We start from the raw sequence: 17,219 nt of genomic DNA on the forward strand, positions 1-17,219 counted from the left end.
GGGGGGAGAGGGGAGAGAGGGGGAGGGGGGGGAGAGGGGGGAGAGGGGGAGGGGGGGAGAGGGGGAGGGGGGGAGAGGGGGGAGAGGGGGGAGAGGCGATTCGAGTCGCTGCTAATCTACCAGCTGTCGACCGGGATTTTATAAAGCTCGGATATCCCGAAGGACATCGCTCCCATGAAGTCATTCCGGGAAGTGCGATCCCAATCCCACACCTCGACGAGGAGCCGCCGATCCTTGTCAGCGGGTTTCAGCTGGCTGCGGAGAGGAGGAGAGGAATAAATCTCCGCCAGCAATGCCCCATTCACCCACCTCTGCCCATCCCCTGCTCCCTCAGTCCGCCTCGGCTCCCTCCGCCCACCCTCGGCCTCCCTCGATCGCACGTCCTCCCACTCCCCTCCGGCGAGTCCGGCATGAAGAGCTTTCGCGAGCGACGGGCATTCGTCCCGGGACCGAGGCCAATCTCGGGGGGCCCCGAGGCCAATCTCGGGGGGCCCCGAGGCCAATCTCAGGGGGCCACCTCCCCTGCGCCTCACTCCCTCGCCCCCCCCCCCCACGTCTCCCCCACCCCCACACCGCCCAGCAAACTCCCTCCGTACAATGTGAAGAATTCGTCCCACGCAGGATTCAGCGTTGACCGGATCGTCCGGGTCTTCTGTTTGCTGTGGCTGCGGGGGTCGGGAATCAGCTTCAGCTTCACGTAGGGGTCGGACAATCCGTTGGGATCCATCGGAATCAGGTTTCGAGCTTCACCGACTGAAAGGGAGGCGAGAAAGAGTGTCGGCCTGGATAATAGCGCTCAAATCCTAGAGTATAGACATCTCCCTCCGACAGTGCGGCGCTCCCTCAGTACTGGCACCGGGGGGAGTGTGGGCCTGGATTATAGCGCTCAAATCCAAGAGTATATACATCTCCCTCCGACAGTGCGGCGCTCCCTCAGTACTGGCACCGGGGGGGAGTGTGGGCCTGGATTATAGCGCTCAAATCCAAGAGTATATACATCTCCCTCCGACAGTGCGGCGCTCCCTCAGTACTGGCACCGGGGGAGTGTCGGCCTGGATTATAGCGCTCAAATCCTAGAGTATATACATCTCCCTCCGACAGTGCAGCGCTCCCTCAGTACTGACACCGGGGGAGTGTCGGCCTGGATTATAGCGCTCAAATCCTAGAGTATAGACATCTCCCTCCGACAGTGCAGCGCTCCCTCAGTACTGGCACCGGGGGGAGTGTGGGCCTGGATTCTGGAGCTCAAATCCTAGAGTATAGACATCTACCTCCGACAGTGCAGCGCTCCCTCAGTACTGGCACCGGGGGGGAGTGTGGGCCTGGATTATAGCGCTCAAATCCTAGAGTATATACATCTCCCTCAGACAGTGCAGCGCTCCCTCAGTACTGCACCGGGGGGAGTGTGGGCCTGGATTATAGCGCTCAAATCCTAGAGTATAGACATCTCCCTCCGACAGTGCGGCGCTCCCTCAGTACTGACACCGGGGGGAGTGTGGGCCTGGATTATAGCGCTCAAATCCTAGAGTATAGACATCTACCTCCGACAGTGCGGCGCTCCCTCAGTACTGGCACCGGGGGGAGTGTGGGCCTGGATTATAGCGCTCAAATCCTAGAGTATAGACATCTACCCCCGACAGTGCGGCGCTCCCTCAGTACTGGCACTGGGGGGAGTGTGGGCCTGGATTATGGAGCTCAAATCCTAGAGTATCGACATCTCCCTCCGACAGTGCAGCGCTCCCTCAGTACTGGCACCGGGGGGAGTGTGGGCCTGGATTATGCAGCTCAAATCCTAGAGTATAGACATCTACCTCCGACAGTGCGGCGCTCCCTCAGTACTGGCATCGGGGGGGAGTGTGGGCCTGGATTATGGAGCTCAAATCCTAGAGTATAGACATCTCCCTCCGACAGTGCGGCGCTCCCTCAGTACTGGCACCGGGGGGAGTGTGGGCCTGGATTATGGAGCTCAAATCCTAGAGTATAGACATCTCCCTCCGACAGTGCGGCGCTCCCTCAGTACTGGCACCGGGGGGAGTGTCGGCCTGGATTATGCAGCTCAAATCCTAGAGTATAGACATCTCCCTCCGACAGTGCAGCGCTCCCTCAGTACTGGCACCGGGGGGAGTGTGGGCCTGGATTATGCAGCTCAAATCCTAGAGTATAGACATCTCCCTCCGACAGTGCGGCGCTCCCTCAGTACTGGCACCGGGGGGAGTGTGGGCCTGGATTATGCAGCTCAAATCCTAGAGTATAGACATCTACCCCTGACAGTGCGGCGTTCCCTCAGTACTGGCACTGGGGGGAGTGTGGGCCTGGATTATGGAGCTCAAATCCTAGAGTATAGACAACTACCTCTGACAGTGCAGCGTTCCCTCAGTACTGGCACCGGGGGGAGTGTCGGCCTGGATTATGGAGCTCAAATCCTAGAGTATAGACATCTCCCTCCGACAGTGCAGCGCTCCCTCAGTACTGGCACCGGGGGGAGTGTGGGCCTGGATTATGGAGCTCAAATCCAAGAGTATAGACATCTCCCTCCGACAGGGCGGCGCTCCCTCAGTACTGGCACCGGGGGGAGTGTCGGCCTGGATTATGGAGCTCAAATACTAGAGTATATACATCTCCCTCCGACAGTGCAGCGCTCCCTCAGTACTGGCACCGGGGGGAGTGTCGGCCTGGATTATAGCGCTCAAATCCTAGAGTATAGATATCTACCCCCGACAGTGCAGCGCTCCCTCAGTACTGGCACCGGGGGGAGTGTCGGCCTGGATTATGGTGCTCAAATCCTAGACTATAGACATCTCCCTCCGACAGTGCGGCGCTCCCTCAGTACTGGCACCGGGGGGAGTGTCGGCCTGGATTATGGAGCTCAAATCCCAGAGTATAGACATCTCCCTCCGACAGTGCGGCGCTCCCTCAGCACTGGCACCGGGGGGAGTGTGGGCCTGGATTATGGAGCTCAAATCCTAGAGTATAGACATCTCCCTCCGACAGTGCGGCGCTCCCTCAGTACTGGCACCGGGGGGAGTGTGGGCCTGGATTATGGAGCTCAAATACTAGAGTATATACATCTCCCTCCGACAGTGCAGCGCTCCCTCAGTACTGGCACCGGGGGGGGAGTGTCGGCCTGGATTATAGCGCTCAAATACTAGAGTATATACATCTCCCTCCGACAGTGCAGCGCTCCCTCAGTACTGGCACCGGGGGGAGTGTGGGCCTGGATTATGGAGCTCAAATCCTAGAGTATAGACATCTACCTCTGACAGTGCGGCGCTCCCTCAGTACTGGCACCGGGGGGGGGGGGGGGGGGGGGGAGTGTCGGCCTGGATTATAGCGCTCAAATACTAGAGTATATACATCTCCCTCCGACAGTGCAGCGCTCCCTCAGTACTGGCACCGGGGGGAGTGTGGGCCTGGATTACGGAGCTCAAATCCTAGAGTATAGACATCTCCCTCCGACAGTGCAGCGCTCCCACAGTACTGGCACCGGGGGAAGTGTGGGCCTGGATTATGGAGCTCAAATCCTAGAGTATAGACATCTACCTCCGACAGTGCAGCACTCCCTCAGTACTGGCACCGGGGGGGGGAGTGTGGGCCTGGGTTGTAGCGCTCAAATCCTAGAGTATAGACATCACCCTCCGACAGTGCAGCGCTCCCACAGTACTGGCACCGGGGGAAGTGTGGGCCTGGATTATGGAGCTCAAATCCTAGAGTATAGACATCTACCTCCGACAGTGCAGCACTCCCTCAGTACTGGCACCGGGGGTAGTGTCGGCCTGGATTATAGTGCTCAAATCCTAGAGTATAGAATTCTCCCTCCGACAGTGCAGCGCTCCCTCAGTACTGGCACCGGGGGGAGTGTGGGCCTGGATTACGGAGCTCAAATCCTCGAGTATATACATCTCCCTCCGACAGTGCGGCGTTCCCTCTGTACTGGCACCGGGGGGAGTGTGGGCCTGGATTATGGAGCTCAAATCCAAGAGTATAGACATCTCCCTCCGACAGGGCGGCGCTCCCTCAGTACTGGCACCGGGGGGAGTGTCGGCCTGGATTATGGAGCTCAAATACTAGAGTATATACATCTCCCTCCGACAGTGCAGCGCTCCCTCAGTACTGGCACCGGGGGGAGTGTCGGCCTGGATTATAGCGCTCAAATCCTAGAGTATAGATATCTACCCCCGACAGTGCAGCGCTCCCTCAGTACTGGCACCGGGGAGAGTGTCGGCCTGGATTATGGTGCTCAAATCCTAGACTATAGACATCTCCCTCCGACAGTGCGGCGCTCCCTCAGTACTGGCACCGGGGGGAGTGTCGGCCTGGATTATGGAGCTCAAATCCCAGAGTATAGACATCTCCCTCCGACAGTGCGGCGCTCCCTCAGCACTGGCACCGGGGGGAGTGTGGGCCTGGATTATGGAGCTCAAATCCTAGAGTATAGACATCTCCCTCCGACAGTGCGGCGCTCCCTCAGTACTGGCACCGGGGGGAGTGTGGGCCTGGATTATGGAGCTCAAATACTAGAGTATATACATCTCCCTCCGACAGTGCAGCGCTCCCTCAGTACTGGCACCGGGGGGGAGTGTCGGCCTGGATTATAGCGCTCAAATACTAGAGTATATACATCTCCCTCCGACAGTGCAGCGCTCCCTCAGTACTGGCACCGGGGGGAGTGTGGGCCTGGATTATAGCGCTCAAATCCTAGAGTATAGACATCTCCCTCCGACAGTGCGGCACTCCCTCAGTACTGGCACCGGGGGGAGTGTGGGCCTGGATTACGGAGCTCAAATCCTAGAGTATAGACATCTCCATCCGACAGTGCAGCGCTCCCACAGTACTGGCACCGGGGGAAGTGTGGGCCTGGATTATGGAGCTCAAATCCTAGAGTATAGACATCTACCTCCGACAGTGCAGCACTCCCTCAGTACTGGCACCGGGGGGGAGTGTGGGCCTGGGTTATAGCGCTCAAATCCTAGAGTATAGACATCTCCCTCCGACAGTGCAGCGCTCCCACAGTACTGGCACCGGGGGAAGTGTGGGCCTGGATTATGGAGCTCAAATCCTAGAGTACAGACATCTACCTCCGACAGTGCAGCACTCCCTCAGTACTGGCACCGGGGGTAGTGTCGGCCTGGATTATAGTGCTCAAATCCTAGAGTATAGAATTCTCCCTCCGACAGTGCAGCGCTCCCTCAGTACTGGCACCGGGGGGAGTCTGGGCCTGGATTATAGCGCTCAAATCCTAGAGTATAGACATCTCCCTCCGACAGTGCCGCGCTCCCTCAGTACTGGCACCGGGGGGAGTGTGGGCCTGGATTATAGCGCTCAAATCCTAGAGTATAGACATCTCCCTCCGACAGTGCCGCGCTCCCTCAGTACTGGCACCGGGGGGAGTCTGGGCCTGGATTATAGCGCTCAAATCCTAGAGTATAGACATCTACCCCCGACAGTGCAGCGCTCCCGCAGTACTGGCACCGGGGGGAGTGTCGGCCTGGATTATGGAGCTCAAATCCTAGAGTATAGACATCTCCCTCCGACAGTGCGGCGCTCCCTCAGTACTGGCACCGGGGGCGGGGTGCCGGCCAAAATTTGTACCAGAGAATCTTTAACAGTTGACTTCTAATGCCAGAAAACAATGTTGCTCTATCCAAATTCTCTGTCCCGTCAAACACTCCCAGGACAGGTACAGCACGGGGTTAGATACAGAGTAAAGCTCCCTCTACACTGTCCCCATCAAACACTCCCAGGACAGGTACAGCACGGGGTTAGATACAGAGTAAAGCTCCCTCTACACTGTCCCCATCAAACACTCCCAGGACAGGTACAGCACGGGGTTAGATACAGAGTAAAGCTCCCTCTACACTGTCCCCATCAAACACTCCCAGGACAGGTACAGCACGGGGTTAGATTCAGAGTAAAGCTCCCTCTACACTGTCCCCACCAAACACTCCCTGGACAGGGACAGCACGGGGTTAGATACAGAGTAAAGCTCCCTCTACACTGTCCCCACCAAACACTCCCTGGACAGGGACAGCACGGGGTTAGATACAGAGTAAAGCTCCCTCTACACTGTCCCCATCAAACACTCCCAGGGCAGGTACAGCACGGGGTTAGATACAGAGTAAAGCTCCCTCTACACTGTCCCCATCAAACACTCCCAGGACAGGTACAGCACGGGGTTAGATACAGGGTGACGCGCCCTCTGACCTGTCACGTGGAGGTCGTTCTCATTGAGAATTCGGGCCTTGAGGTGGATACGGCCTCGTTTCTCCGTGTGGTCCAGGCCGCACAGGCTCGGAACATGTTTCACACAGCGTTTGTGCACATTCATTTCACAGCCTGCAAGAGGAGAGACAGAGTGAGCGAGAGGGCGGGAGAGAGGGCGAGAGAGAGAGGGCGAGAGAGAGGGGGCGAGAGAGAGGGGGCGAGAGAGAGGGGGCGAGAGAGAGAGAGCGAGAGAGAGAGAGTGAGGGGGCGAGAGGGAGGGGGCGAGAGGGAGGGGGCGAGAGAGTGAGAGGGCGAGAGAGTGAGAGGGCGAGAGAGTGAGAGGGCGAGAGAGTGAGAGGGCGAGAGAGTGAGAGGGCGAGAGAGTGAGAGGGCGAGAGAGAGAGGGCGAGAGAGAGAGGGCGAGAGAGAGAGGGCGAGAGAGAGAGGGCGAGAGAGAGAGGGCGAGAGAGAGAGGGCGAGAGAGAGAGGGCGAGAGAGAGAGGGCGAGAGAGAGAGGGCGAGAGAGAGAGGGCGAGAGAGAGAGGGCGAGAGAGAGAGGGCGAGAGAGAGAGGGCGAGAGAGAGAGGGCGAGAGAGAGAGGGCGAGAGAGAGAGGGCGAGAGAGAGAGGGCGAGAGAGAGAGGGCGAGAGAGAGAGGGCGAGAGAGAGAGGGGCGAGAGAGAGAGGGCGAGAGAGAGAGGCGAGAGAGAGAGGGCGAGAGAGAGAGGGCGAGAGAGAGAGGGCGAGAGAGAGAGGGCGAGAGAGAGAGGGCGAGAGAGAGAGGGCGAGAGAGAGAGGGCGAGAGAGAGAGGGCGAGAGAGAGAGGGCGAGAGAGAGAGAGCGAGAGAGAGAGGGCGAGAGAGAGAGGGCGAGAGAGAGAGGGCGAGAGAGAGAGGGCGGAGAGAGAGAGGGCGAGAGAGAGAGGGCGAGAGAGAGAGGGCGAGAGAGAGAGGGCGAGAGAGAGAGGGCGAGAGAGAGAGGGCGAGAGAGAGAGGGCGAGAGAGAGAGGGCGAGAGAGAGAGGGCGAGAGAGAGAGGGCGAGAGAGAGAGGGCGAGAGAGAGAGAGGGCGAGAGAGAGAGAGGGCGAGAGAGAGAGAGGGCGAGAGAGAGAGGGCGAGAGAGAGAGGGCGAGAGAGAGAGGGCGAGAGAGAGAGGGCGAGAGAGAGAGGGCGAGAGAGAGAGAGAGAGGGCGAGTGAGAGGGCGAGAGAGAGAGGGCGAGAGAGGGAGGGCGAGAGAGAGAGAGGGCGAGAGAGAGAGAGGGCGAGAGGGAGGGCGAGAGAGAGAGAGGACGAGAGAGAGAGCGAGAGAGAGGGCGAGAGGGAGAGGGCGAGAGAGAGGGGAGGGAGAGAGAGAGAGAGAGGACGAGAGAGAGGGGGCGAGAGAGAGAGGCGAGAGAGAGAGGGCGAGAGGGAGGGCGAGAGGGAGGGCGAGAGAGAGAGAGGGCGAGAGAGAGGGCGAGAGAGAGAGGGCGAGAGGGAGGGCGAGAGGGAGAGAGGGCGAGAGAGAGGCGAGAGAGAGAGCGAGAGAGAGGGCGAGAGAGAGAGGGCGAGAGACAGAGTGAGCGGGCGAGAGAGAGGGGGGCGAGAGAGAGGGGGCGAGAGAGAGGGGGCGAGAGAGAGGGGGCGAGAGAGAGGGGGCGAGAGAGAGGGGCGAGAGAGAGAGGAGGGCGAGAGAGAGGGGGCGAGAGAGAGGGGGGGCGAGAGAGAGGGGCGAGAGAGAGGGGGCGAGAGAGAGGGGGCGAGAGAGAGGGGGCGAGAGAGAGGGGGCGAGAGAGAGGGGGCGAGAGAGAGGGGCGAGAGAGAGGGGGCGAGAGAGAGGGGGCGAGAGAGAGGGGGCGAGAGAGAGGGGGCGAGAGAGAGGGGGCGAGAGAGAGAGGGGCGAGAGAGAGGGCGACAGAGAGAGGGCGACAGAGAGAGGGCGACAGAGAGAGGGCGACAGAGAGAGGGCGACAGAGGAGGGCGACGAGAGAGCGACAGGCGGGCGAGAGAGAGAGAGAGCGGCGAGAGAGCGGGCGAGAGAGCGGGCGAGAGAGCGGGCGAGAGACGCGAGAGCGGCGAGAGAGCGGGCGAGAGAGCGGGCGAGAGAGCGGGCGAGAGAGCGGGCGAGAGAGAGGGCGAGAGAGCGGGCGAGAGAGAGGGCGAGAGAGAGGGCGAGAGAGAGGGCGAGAGAGAGGGCGAGTGAGTCAGTGAGTGAGTGTCAGTGAGTCAGTGTCAGTGAGTGAGTGTCAGTGAGTCAGTGTCAGTGAGGGAGTGTCAGTGAGTGAGTGTCAGTGAGTCAGTGTCAGTGAGTCAGTGTCAGTGAGTCAGTGTCAGTGAGGGAGTGTCAGTGAGGGAGTGTCAGTGAGTCAGTGTCAGTGAGTCAGTGTCAGTGAGTCAGTGTCAGTGAGGGAGTGTCAGTGAGGGAGTGTCAGTGAGGGAGTGTCAGTGAGTGAGTGTCAGTGAGTGAGTGTCAGTGAGTCAGTGTCAGTGAGTGAGTGTCAGTGAGTCAGTGTCAGTGAGGGAGTGTCAGTGAGTCAGTGTCAGTGAGTGAGTGTCAGTGAGTCAGTGTCAGTGAGGGAGTGTCAGTGAGTCAGTGTCAGTGAGTGAGTGTCAGTGAGTCAGTGTCAGTGAGTCAGTGTCAGTGAGTCAGTGTCAGTGAGTCAGTGTCAGTGAGTGAGTGTCAGTGAGTGAGTGTCAGTGAGTCAGTGTCAGTGAGTCAGTGTCAGTGAGTCAGTGTCAGTGAGGGAGTGTCAGTGAGTCAGTGTCAGTGAGTGAGTGTCAGTGAGTCAGTGTCAGTGAGTGAGTGTCAGTGAGTCAGTGTCAGTGAGTGAGTGTCAGTGAGGGAGTGTCAGTGAGTCGGTGTCAGTGAGTCAGTGTCAGTGAGTGAGTGTCAGTGAGTGAGTGTCAGTGAGTCAGTGTCCGTGAGGGAGTGTCAGTGAGTGAGTGTCAGTGAGTCAGTGTCAGTGAGTGAGTGTCAGTGAGTCAGTGTCAGTGAGTCAGTGTCAGTGAGTCAGTGTCAGTGAGTGAGTGTCAGTGAGTTGAGTGTCAGTGAGTCAGTGTCAGTGAGTGAGTGTCAGTGAGTCAGTGTCAGTGAGTCAGTGTCAGTGAGTCAGTGTCAGTGAGGGAGTGTCAGTGAGGAGTGTCAGTGAGTCAGTGTCAGTGAGTCAGTGTCAGTGAGTGAGTGTCAGTGAGGGAGTGTCAGTGAGTGAGTGTCAGTGAGTCAGTGTCAGTGAGTCAGTGTCAGTGAGGGAGTGTCAGTGAGTGAGTGTCAGTGAGTGAGTGTCAGTGAGTGAGTGTCAGTGAGTCAGTGTCAGTGAGTCAGTGTCAGTGAGTCAGTGTCAGTGAGTCAGTGTCAGTGAGTCAGTGTCAGTGAGTCAGTGTCAGTGAGTGAGTGTCAGTGAGTCAGTGTCAGTGAGTGAGTGTCAGTGAGTGAGTGTCAGTGAGTGAGTGTCAGTGAGTGAGTGTCAGGTGAGTCAGTGTCAGTGAGTGAGTGTCAGTGAGTCAGTGTCAGTGAGGGAGTGTCAGTGAGTCAGTGTCAGTGAGTGAGTGTCAGTGAGGTCAGTGTCAGGAGTGTCAGTGTCAGTGAGTCAGTGTCAGTGAGTGAGTGTCAGTGAGTCAGTGTCAGTGAGTGAGTGTCAGTGAGTCAGTGTCAGTGAGTGAGTGTCAGTGAGTCAGTGTCAGTGAGGGAGTGTCAGTGAGTCAGTGTCAGTGAGAGAGTGTCAGTGAGTCAGTGTCAGTGAGTGAGTGTCAGTGAGTGAGTGTCAGTGAGTGAGTGTCAGTGAGTGAGTGTCAGTGAGTGAGTGTCAGTGAGTCAGTGTCAGTGAGGAGTGTCAGTGAGTCAGTGTCAGTGAGTGAGTGTCAGTGAGTGAGTGTCAGTGAGTCAGTGTCAGTGAGGGAGTGTCAGTGAGTCAGTGTCAGTGAGAGTGTCAGTGAGTGAGTGTCAGTGAGTCAGTGTCAGTGAGTGAGTGTCAGTGAGTCAGTGTCAGTGAGGGAGTGTCAGTGAGTCAGTGTCAGTGAGAGAGTGTCATGAGTGAGTGTCAGTGAGTCAGTGTCAGTGAGTCAGTGTCAGTGAGTCAGTGTCAGTGAGGGGAGTTGTCAGTGAGTCAGTGTCGGAGTGATGTGGTAGTGTCAGTGAGTGAGTGTCGAGGTGAGGGGAGTGGTCAGTGAGTCAGTGTCAGTGAGTGAGTGTCAGTGAGTAGTGTCAGTGAGGAGTGTCAGTGAGTCAGTGTCAGTGAGTCAGTGTCAGTGAGTCAGTGTCAGTGAGTCAGTGTCAGTGAGTTGAGTGTCAGTGAGTCAGTGTCAGTGAGTCAGTGTCAGTGAGGGAGTGTCAGTGAGTCAGTGTCAGTGAGTGAGTGTCAGTGAGAGAGTGTCAGTGAGAGAGTGTCAGTGAGTCAGTGTCAGTGAGGTCAGTGTCAGTGAGTCAGTGTCAGTGAGTCAGTGTCAGTGAGTCAGTGTCAGTGAGGGAGTGTCAGTGAGTCAGTGTCAGTGAGTCAGTGTCAGTGAGTGAGTGTCAGTGAGGGAGTGTCAGTGAGTCAGTGTCAGTGAGTGAGTGTCAGTGAGTGAGTGTCAGTGAGTGAGTGTCAGTGAGTGAGTGTCAGTGAGTGAGTGTCAGTGAGGGAGTGTCAGTGAGTGAGTGTCAGTGAGTCAGTGTCAGTGAGTGAGTGTCAGTGAGTCAGTGTCAGTGAGGGAGTGTCAGTGAGTGAGGTCAGTGATCAGTGTCAGTGAGTCAGTGTCAGTGAGGAGTGTCAGTGAGTGAGTGTCAGTGAGTGAAGTGTCAGTGAGTGAGTGTCAGTGAGTGAGTGTCAGTGAGGGAGTGTCAGTGAGGGAGTGTCAGTGAGTGAGTGTCAGTGAGTCAGTGTCAGGAGTAGTGTCAGTGAGTGAGTGTCAGTGAGTGAGTGTCAGTGAGTGAGTGTCAGTGAGTGAGTGTCAGTGAGGAGTGTCAGTGAGTAGTGTCAGTGAGTCAGTGTCAGTGAGTGAGTGTCAGTGAGTGAGTGTCAGTGAGTCAGTGTCAGTGAGGGAGTGTCAGTGAGTGAGTGTCAGTGAGGTCAGTGTCAGTGAGGAGTGTCAGTGAGTGAGTGTCAGTGAGTGAGTGTCAGTGAGTGGAGTGTCAGTGAGTGAGTGTCAGTGAGTGCAGTGTCAGTGAGTCAGTGTCAGTGAGTGAGTGTCAGTGAGTGAGTGTCAGTGAGTGAGTGTCAGTGAGGGAGTGTCAGTGAGTCAGTGTCAGTGAGTCAGTGTCAGTGAGTGAGTGTCAGTGAGGGAGTGTCAGTGAGTGAGTGTCAGTGAGTGAGTGTCAGTGAGTGAGTGTCAGTGAGTGAGTGTCAGTGAGTCAGTGTCAGTGAGTGAGTGTCAGTGAGTGAGTGTCAGTGAGTCGAGTGTCAGTGAGTCAGTGTCAGTGAGGGAGTGTCAGTGAGTGAGTGTCAGTGAGGGAGTGTCAGTGAGGGAGTGTCAGTGAGTGAGTGTCAGTGAGTCAGTGTCAGTGAGTGAGTGTCAGTGAGTCAGTGTCAGTGAGGGAGTGTCAGTGAGTGCAGTGTCAGTGAGTCAGTGTCAGTGAGTGAGTGTCAGTGAGTGAGTGTCAGTGAGTCAGTGTCAGTGAGTCAGTGTCAGTGAGTGAGTGTCAGTGAGTGAGTGTCAGTGAGGGAGTGTCAGTGAGTCAGTGTCAGTGAGTCAGTGTCAGTGAGTCAGTGTCAGTGAGGGAGTGTCAGTGAGTGAGTGTCAGTGAGTCAGTGTCAGTGAGTGAGTGTCAGTGAGTGAGTGTCAGTGAGTCAGTGTCAGTGAGGGAGTGTCAGTGAGTGAGTGTCAGTGAGTCAGTGTCAGTGAGTGAGGTGTCAGTGAGTCAGTGTCAGTGAGTCAGTGTCAGTGAGTCGAGTGTCAGTGAGTGAGTGTCAGTGAGTGTGAGTGTCAGTGAGTGAGTGTCCAGTGAGTCAGTGTCAGTGAGTGAGTGTCAGTGAGGAGTGTCAGTGAGTGAGTGTCAGTGAGTCAGTGTCAGTGAGTCAGTGTCAGTGAGTCGAGTGTCAGTGAGTCAGTGTCAGTGAGTGAGTGTCAGTGAGTGAGTGTCAGTGAGTGAGTGTCAGTGAGTGAGTGGTCAGTGAGTCAGTGTCAGTGAGGTCAGTGTCAGTGAGTGCAGTGTCAGTGAGTGCAGTGTCAGTGAGTGAGTGTCAGTGAGTCAGTGTCAGTGAGGAGTGTCAGTGAGTCAGTGTCAGTGAGTGAGTGTCAGTGAGTGAGTGTCAGTGAGTGAGTGTCAGTGAGTGAGTGTCAGTGAGTGAGTGTCAGTGAGTCAGTGTCAGTGAGTGAGTGTCAGTGAGTCAGTGTCAGTGAGTCAGTGTCAGTGAGTCAGTGTCAGTGAGTGAGTGTCAGTGAGTGAGTGTCAGTGAGTCAGTGTCAGTGAGTGAGTGTCAGTGAGTGAGTGTCAGTGAGTCAGTGTCAGTGAGTGAGTGTCAGTGAGTCAGTGTCAGTGAGTCAGTGTCAGTGAGTCAGTGTCAGTGAGTGAGTGTCAGTGAGTCAGTGTCAGTGAGTGAGTGTCAGTGAGTGAGTGTCAGTGAGTCAGTGTCAGTGAGTCGAGTGTCAGTGAGTCAGTGTCAGTGAGTGAGTGTCAGTGAGTCAGTGTCAGTGAGTGAGTGTCAGTGAGTGAGTGTCAGTGAGTCAGTGTCAGTGAGTGAGTGTCAGTGAGTGAGTGTCAGTGAGGTCAGTGTCAGTGAGTGAGTGTCAGTGAGTCAGTGTCAGTGAGTGAGTGTCAGTGAGTGAGTGTCAGTGAGTGAGTGTCAGTGAGTCAGTGTCAGTGAGTGAGTGTCAGTGAGGGAGTGCAGTGAGTCAGTGTCAGTGAGGAGTGTCAGTGAGTGAGTGTCAGTGAGTGAGTGTCAGTGAGGTGTGTCAGTGAGTCGAGTGTCAGTGAGTCAGTGTCAGTGAGTGAGTGTCAGTGAGGGAGTGTCAGTGAGTCAGTGTCAGTGAGTGAGTGTCAGTGAGTCAGTGTCAGTGAGTCAGTGTCAGTGAGTGAGTGTCAGTGAGTCAGTGTCAGTGAGTCAGTGTCAGTGAGTGAGTGTCAGTGAGTCAGTGTCAGTGAGTGAGTGTCAGTGAGTCAGTGTCAGTGAGTCGAGTGTCAGTGAGTCGAGTGTCAGTGAGTCGAGTGTCAGTGAGTGCAGTGTCAGTGAGTGCAGTGTCAGTGAGTGAGTGTCAGTGAGGTGAGTGTCAGTGAGTGAGTGTCAGTGAGTGAGTGTCAGTGAGTGAGTGTCAGTGAGTCAGTGTCAGTGAGTGAGTGTCAGTGAGTGAGTGTCAGTGAGTCAGTGTCAGTGAGTGAGTGTCAGTGAGGAGTGTCAGTGAGCAGTGTCAGTGAGTGAGTGTCAGTGAGTGAGTGTCAGTGAGTGAGTGTCAGTGAGTGAGTGTCAGTGAGTCAGTGTCAGTGAGTCAGTGTCAGTGAGTCAGTGTCAGTGAGTGAGTGTCAGTGAGTCAGTGTCATGAGTAGTGTCAGTGAGTCAGTGTCAGTGAGTCAGTGTCAGTGAGTGAGTGTCAGTGAGTCAGTGTCAGTGAGTGAGTGTCAGTGAGTGAGTGTCAGTGAGTGAGTGTCAGTGAGTGAGTGTCAGTGAGTCAGTGTCAGTGAGTCAGTGTCAGTGAGTGAGTGTCAGTGAGTCAGTGTCAGTGAGTCAGTGTCAGTGAGTGTCAGTGAGTGAGTGTCAGTGAGTCGAGTGTCAGTGAGTGGAGTGTCAGTGAGTGAGTGTCAGTGAGTCAGTGTCAGTGAGTGAGTGTCAGTGAGTGAGTGTCAGTGAGTCAGTGTCAGTGAGTGAGTGTCAGTGAGTGAGTGTCAGTGAGTGAGTGTCAGTGAGTGAGTGTCAGTGAGTGAGTGTCAGTGAGTCAGTGTCAGTGAGTGAGTGTCAGTGAGGGAGTGTCAGTGAGTCAGTGTCAGTGAGTCAGTGTCAGTGAGTGAGTGTCAGTGAGTCAGTGTCAGTGAGTGAGTGTCAGTGAGTCAGTGTCAGTGAGTGAGTGTCAGTGAGTGAGTGTCAGTGAGTGAGTGTCAGTGAGTCAGTGTCAGTGAGTGAGTGTCAGTGAGTGAGTGTCAGTGAGTGGAGGGTGGTCAGTGAGTGAGTGTCAGTGAGTGAGTGTCAGTGAGTCAGTGTCAGTGAGTGAGTGTCAGTGAGTCAGTGTCAGTGAGTCAGTGTCAGTGAGTGAGTGTCAGTGAGTGAGTGTCAGTGAGTGAGTGTCAGTGAGTGAGTGTCAGTGAGTGAGTGTCAGTGAGTCTAGTGTCAGTGAGTGAGTGTCAGTGAGTCAGTGTCAGTGAGTCAGTGTCAGTGAGTGAGTGTCAGTGAGTCAGTGTCAGTGAGTCAGTGTCAGTGAGTGAGTGTCAGTGAGGGAGTGTCAGTGAGTCAGTGTCAGTGAGTGCAGTGTCAGTGAGTCAGTGTCAGTGAGTGCAGTGTCAGTGAGTGAGTGTCAGTGAGTGAGTGTCAGTGAGTCAGTGTCAGTGAGTGAGTGTCAGTGAGTGAGTGTCAGTGAGTCAGTGTCAGTGAGGGAGTGTCAGTGAGTGAGTGTCAGTGAGTGAGTGTCAGTGAGTCAGTGTCAGTGAGTCAGTGTCAGTGAGGGAGTGTCAGTGAGTGAGTGTCAGTGAGTCAGTGTCAGTGAGTGAGTGTCAGTGAGTGAGTGTCAGTGAGTCAGTGTCAGTGAGTGAGTGTCAGTGAGTGAGTGTCAGTGAGTCAGTGTCAGTGAGTCAGTGTCAGTGAGTGAGTGTCAGTGAGTGAGTGTCAGTGAGGTAGTGTCCAGTGAGTGAGTGTCAGTGAGTGAGTGTCAGTGAGTCAGTGTCAGTGAGTGAGTGTCAGTGAGTGAGTGTCAGTGAGTGAGTGTCAGTGAGTCAGTGTCAGTGAGTGAGTGTCAGTGAGTGAGTGTCAGTGAGTCAGTGTCAGTGAGGCAGTGTCAGTGAGTGAGTGGTCAGTGAGTGAGTGTCAGTGAGTGAGTGTCAGTGAGTGAGTGTCAGTGAGTGAGTGTCAGTGAGTCAGTGTCAGGTGAGTGGAGTGTCAGTGAGTGAGTGTCAGTGAGTCAGTGTCAGTGAGTGAGTGTCATGAGTGAGTGTCAGTGAGTCAGTGTCAGTGAGTCAGTGTCAGTGAGTGAGTGTCAGTGAGTCAGTGTCAGTGAGTGAGTGTCAGTGATTCAGTGTCAGTGAGTCAGTGTCAGTGAGTGAGTGTCAGTGAGTGAGTGTCAGTGAGTGAGTGTCAGTGAGGGAGTGTCAGTGAGTGAGTGTCAGTGAGTCAGTGTCAGTGAGTGAGTGTCAGTGAGGGAGTGTCAGTGAGTCAGTGTCAGTGAGTCAGTGTCAGTGAGGGAGTGTCAGTGAGTCAGTGTCAGTGAGTGAGTGTCAGTGAGTCAGTGTCAGTGAGTGAGTGTCAGTGAGGTCAGTGTCAGTGAGTCAGTGTCAGTGAGTCAGTGTCAGTGAGTGAGTGTCAGTGAGTCAGTGTCAGTGAGTGAGTGTCAGTGAGTCAGTGTCAGTGAGTGAGTGTCAGTGAGTCAGTGTCAGTGAGTGAGTGTCAGTGAGTCAGTGTCAGTGAGGGAGTGTCAGTGAGTGGAGTGTCAGTGAGTGAGTGTCAGTGAGTCAGTGTCAGTGAGTCAGTGTCAGTGAGGGAGTGTCAGTGAGTGAGTGTCAGTGAGTGAGTGTCAGTGAGTGAGGTGTCAGTGAGTCAGTGTCAGTGAGTGAGTGTCAGTGAGTGAGTGTCAGTGAGGGAGTGTCAGTGAGTCAGTGTCAGTGAGGAGTGTCAGTGAGTGAGTGGTCAGTGAGTCAGTGTCAGTGAGTCAGTGTCAGTGAGGGAGTGTCAGTGAGGGAGTGTCAGTGAGGGAGTGTCAGTGAGGGAGTGTCAGTGAGTCAGTGTCAGTGAGTGCAGTGTCAGTGAGTGAGTGTCAGTGAGTCAGTGTCAGTGAGTGAGTGTCAGTGAGTGAGTGTCAGTGAGTGAGTGTCAGTGAGTGAGTGGTGTCAGTGAGTCGGAGTGTCAGTGAGTCAGTGTCAGTGAGTCAGTGTCAGTGAGGTCAGTGTCAGGTGAGTGAGTGTCAGTGAGTGAGTGTCAGTGAGTGAGTGTCAGTGAGTGAGTGTCAGTGAGTGCAGTGTCAGTGAGTGAGTGTCAGTGAGTGAGTGTCAGTGAGTGAGTGTCAGTGAGTGAGTGTCAGTGAGTCAGTGTCAGTGAGTCAGTGTCAGTGAGGTCGAGTGTCAGTGAGGGAGTGTCAGTGAGTGAGTGTCAGTGAGTCGAGTGTCAGTGAGTGAGTGTCAGTGAGTCAGTGTCAGTGAGTGAGTGTCAGTGAGGGAGTGTCAGTGAGTGCAGTGTCAGTGAGTGAGTGTCAGTGAGTGAGTGTCAGTGAGTCAGTGTCAGTGAGTGAGTGTCAGTGAGTCAGTGTCAGTGAGTGAGTGTCAGTGAGTGAGTGTCAGTGAGTCAGTGTCAGTGAGTGAGTGTCAGTGAGTCAGTGTCAGTGAGTCAGTGTCAGTGAGGGAGTGTCAGTGAGTGAGTGTCAGTGAGGGAGTGTCAGTGAGTCAGTGTCAGTGAGTCAGTGTCAGTGAGTCAGTGTCAGTGAGTCAGTGTCAGTGAGTGAGTGTCAGTGAGTCAGTGTCAGTGAGTCAGTGTCAGTGAGTGAGTGTCAGTGAGTCAGTGTCAGTGAGGGAGTGTCAGTGAGGGAGTGTCAGTGAGTGAGTGTCATGTGAGTCAGTGTCAGTGAGTGAGTGTCAGTGAGGTCAGTGTCAGTGAGTCAGTGTCAGTGAGTCAGTGTCAGTGAGTGAGTGTCAGTGAGTCAGTGTCAGTGAGTGAGTGTCAGTGAGTGAGTGTCAGTGAGTGAGTGTCAGTGAGTGAGTGTCAGTGAGGGAGTGTCAGTGAGTGAGTGTCAGTGAGTCGTGTCAGTGAGTGAGTGTCAGTGAGTGAGTGTCAGTGAGTCAGTTGTCAGTGAGGGAGTGTCAGTGAGTCAGTGTCAGTGAGTCAGTGTCAGTGAGTGAGTGTCAGTGAGTGAGTGTCAGTGAGTCAGTGTCAGGAGTCAGTGTCAGTGAGTGAGGTGTCAGTGAGTCAGTGTCAGTGAGTGAGTGTCAGTGAGTGAGTG

The 17,219-nt window shown here is 55.4% G+C and overlaps 1 protein-coding gene across 1 annotated transcript in view; it reads right to left on the reverse strand.

Annotated features, from left to right (window-relative positions):
• The window catches only part of LOC140399792 (protein kinase C alpha type-like), a 161,317-nt gene extending 154,990 nt beyond the window's left edge, over positions 1 to 6,327 (reverse strand). The window contains exons 1-3 of the mRNA XM_072489267.1: positions 6,202 to 6,327; positions 597 to 753; positions 121 to 255 (exon numbers count right to left, since the gene is read on the reverse strand). Coding sequence (XP_072345368.1) covers positions 121 to 255; positions 597 to 753; positions 6,202 to 6,325 — 416 coding nt within the window. The 5' untranslated portion in view covers positions 6,326 to 6,327. The remainder of the gene's footprint in view (positions 1 to 120; positions 256 to 596; positions 754 to 6,201) is intronic.
• Positions 6,328 to 17,219: the final 10,892 nt, after the last annotated feature.

The sequence above is a fragment of the Scyliorhinus torazame genome, chromosome 23, assembly GCF_047496885.1.
Source record: "Scyliorhinus torazame isolate Kashiwa2021f chromosome 23, sScyTor2.1, whole genome shotgun sequence".
In the NCBI taxonomy this organism is placed as follows: domain Eukaryota; kingdom Metazoa; phylum Chordata; class Chondrichthyes; order Carcharhiniformes; family Scyliorhinidae; genus Scyliorhinus; species Scyliorhinus torazame.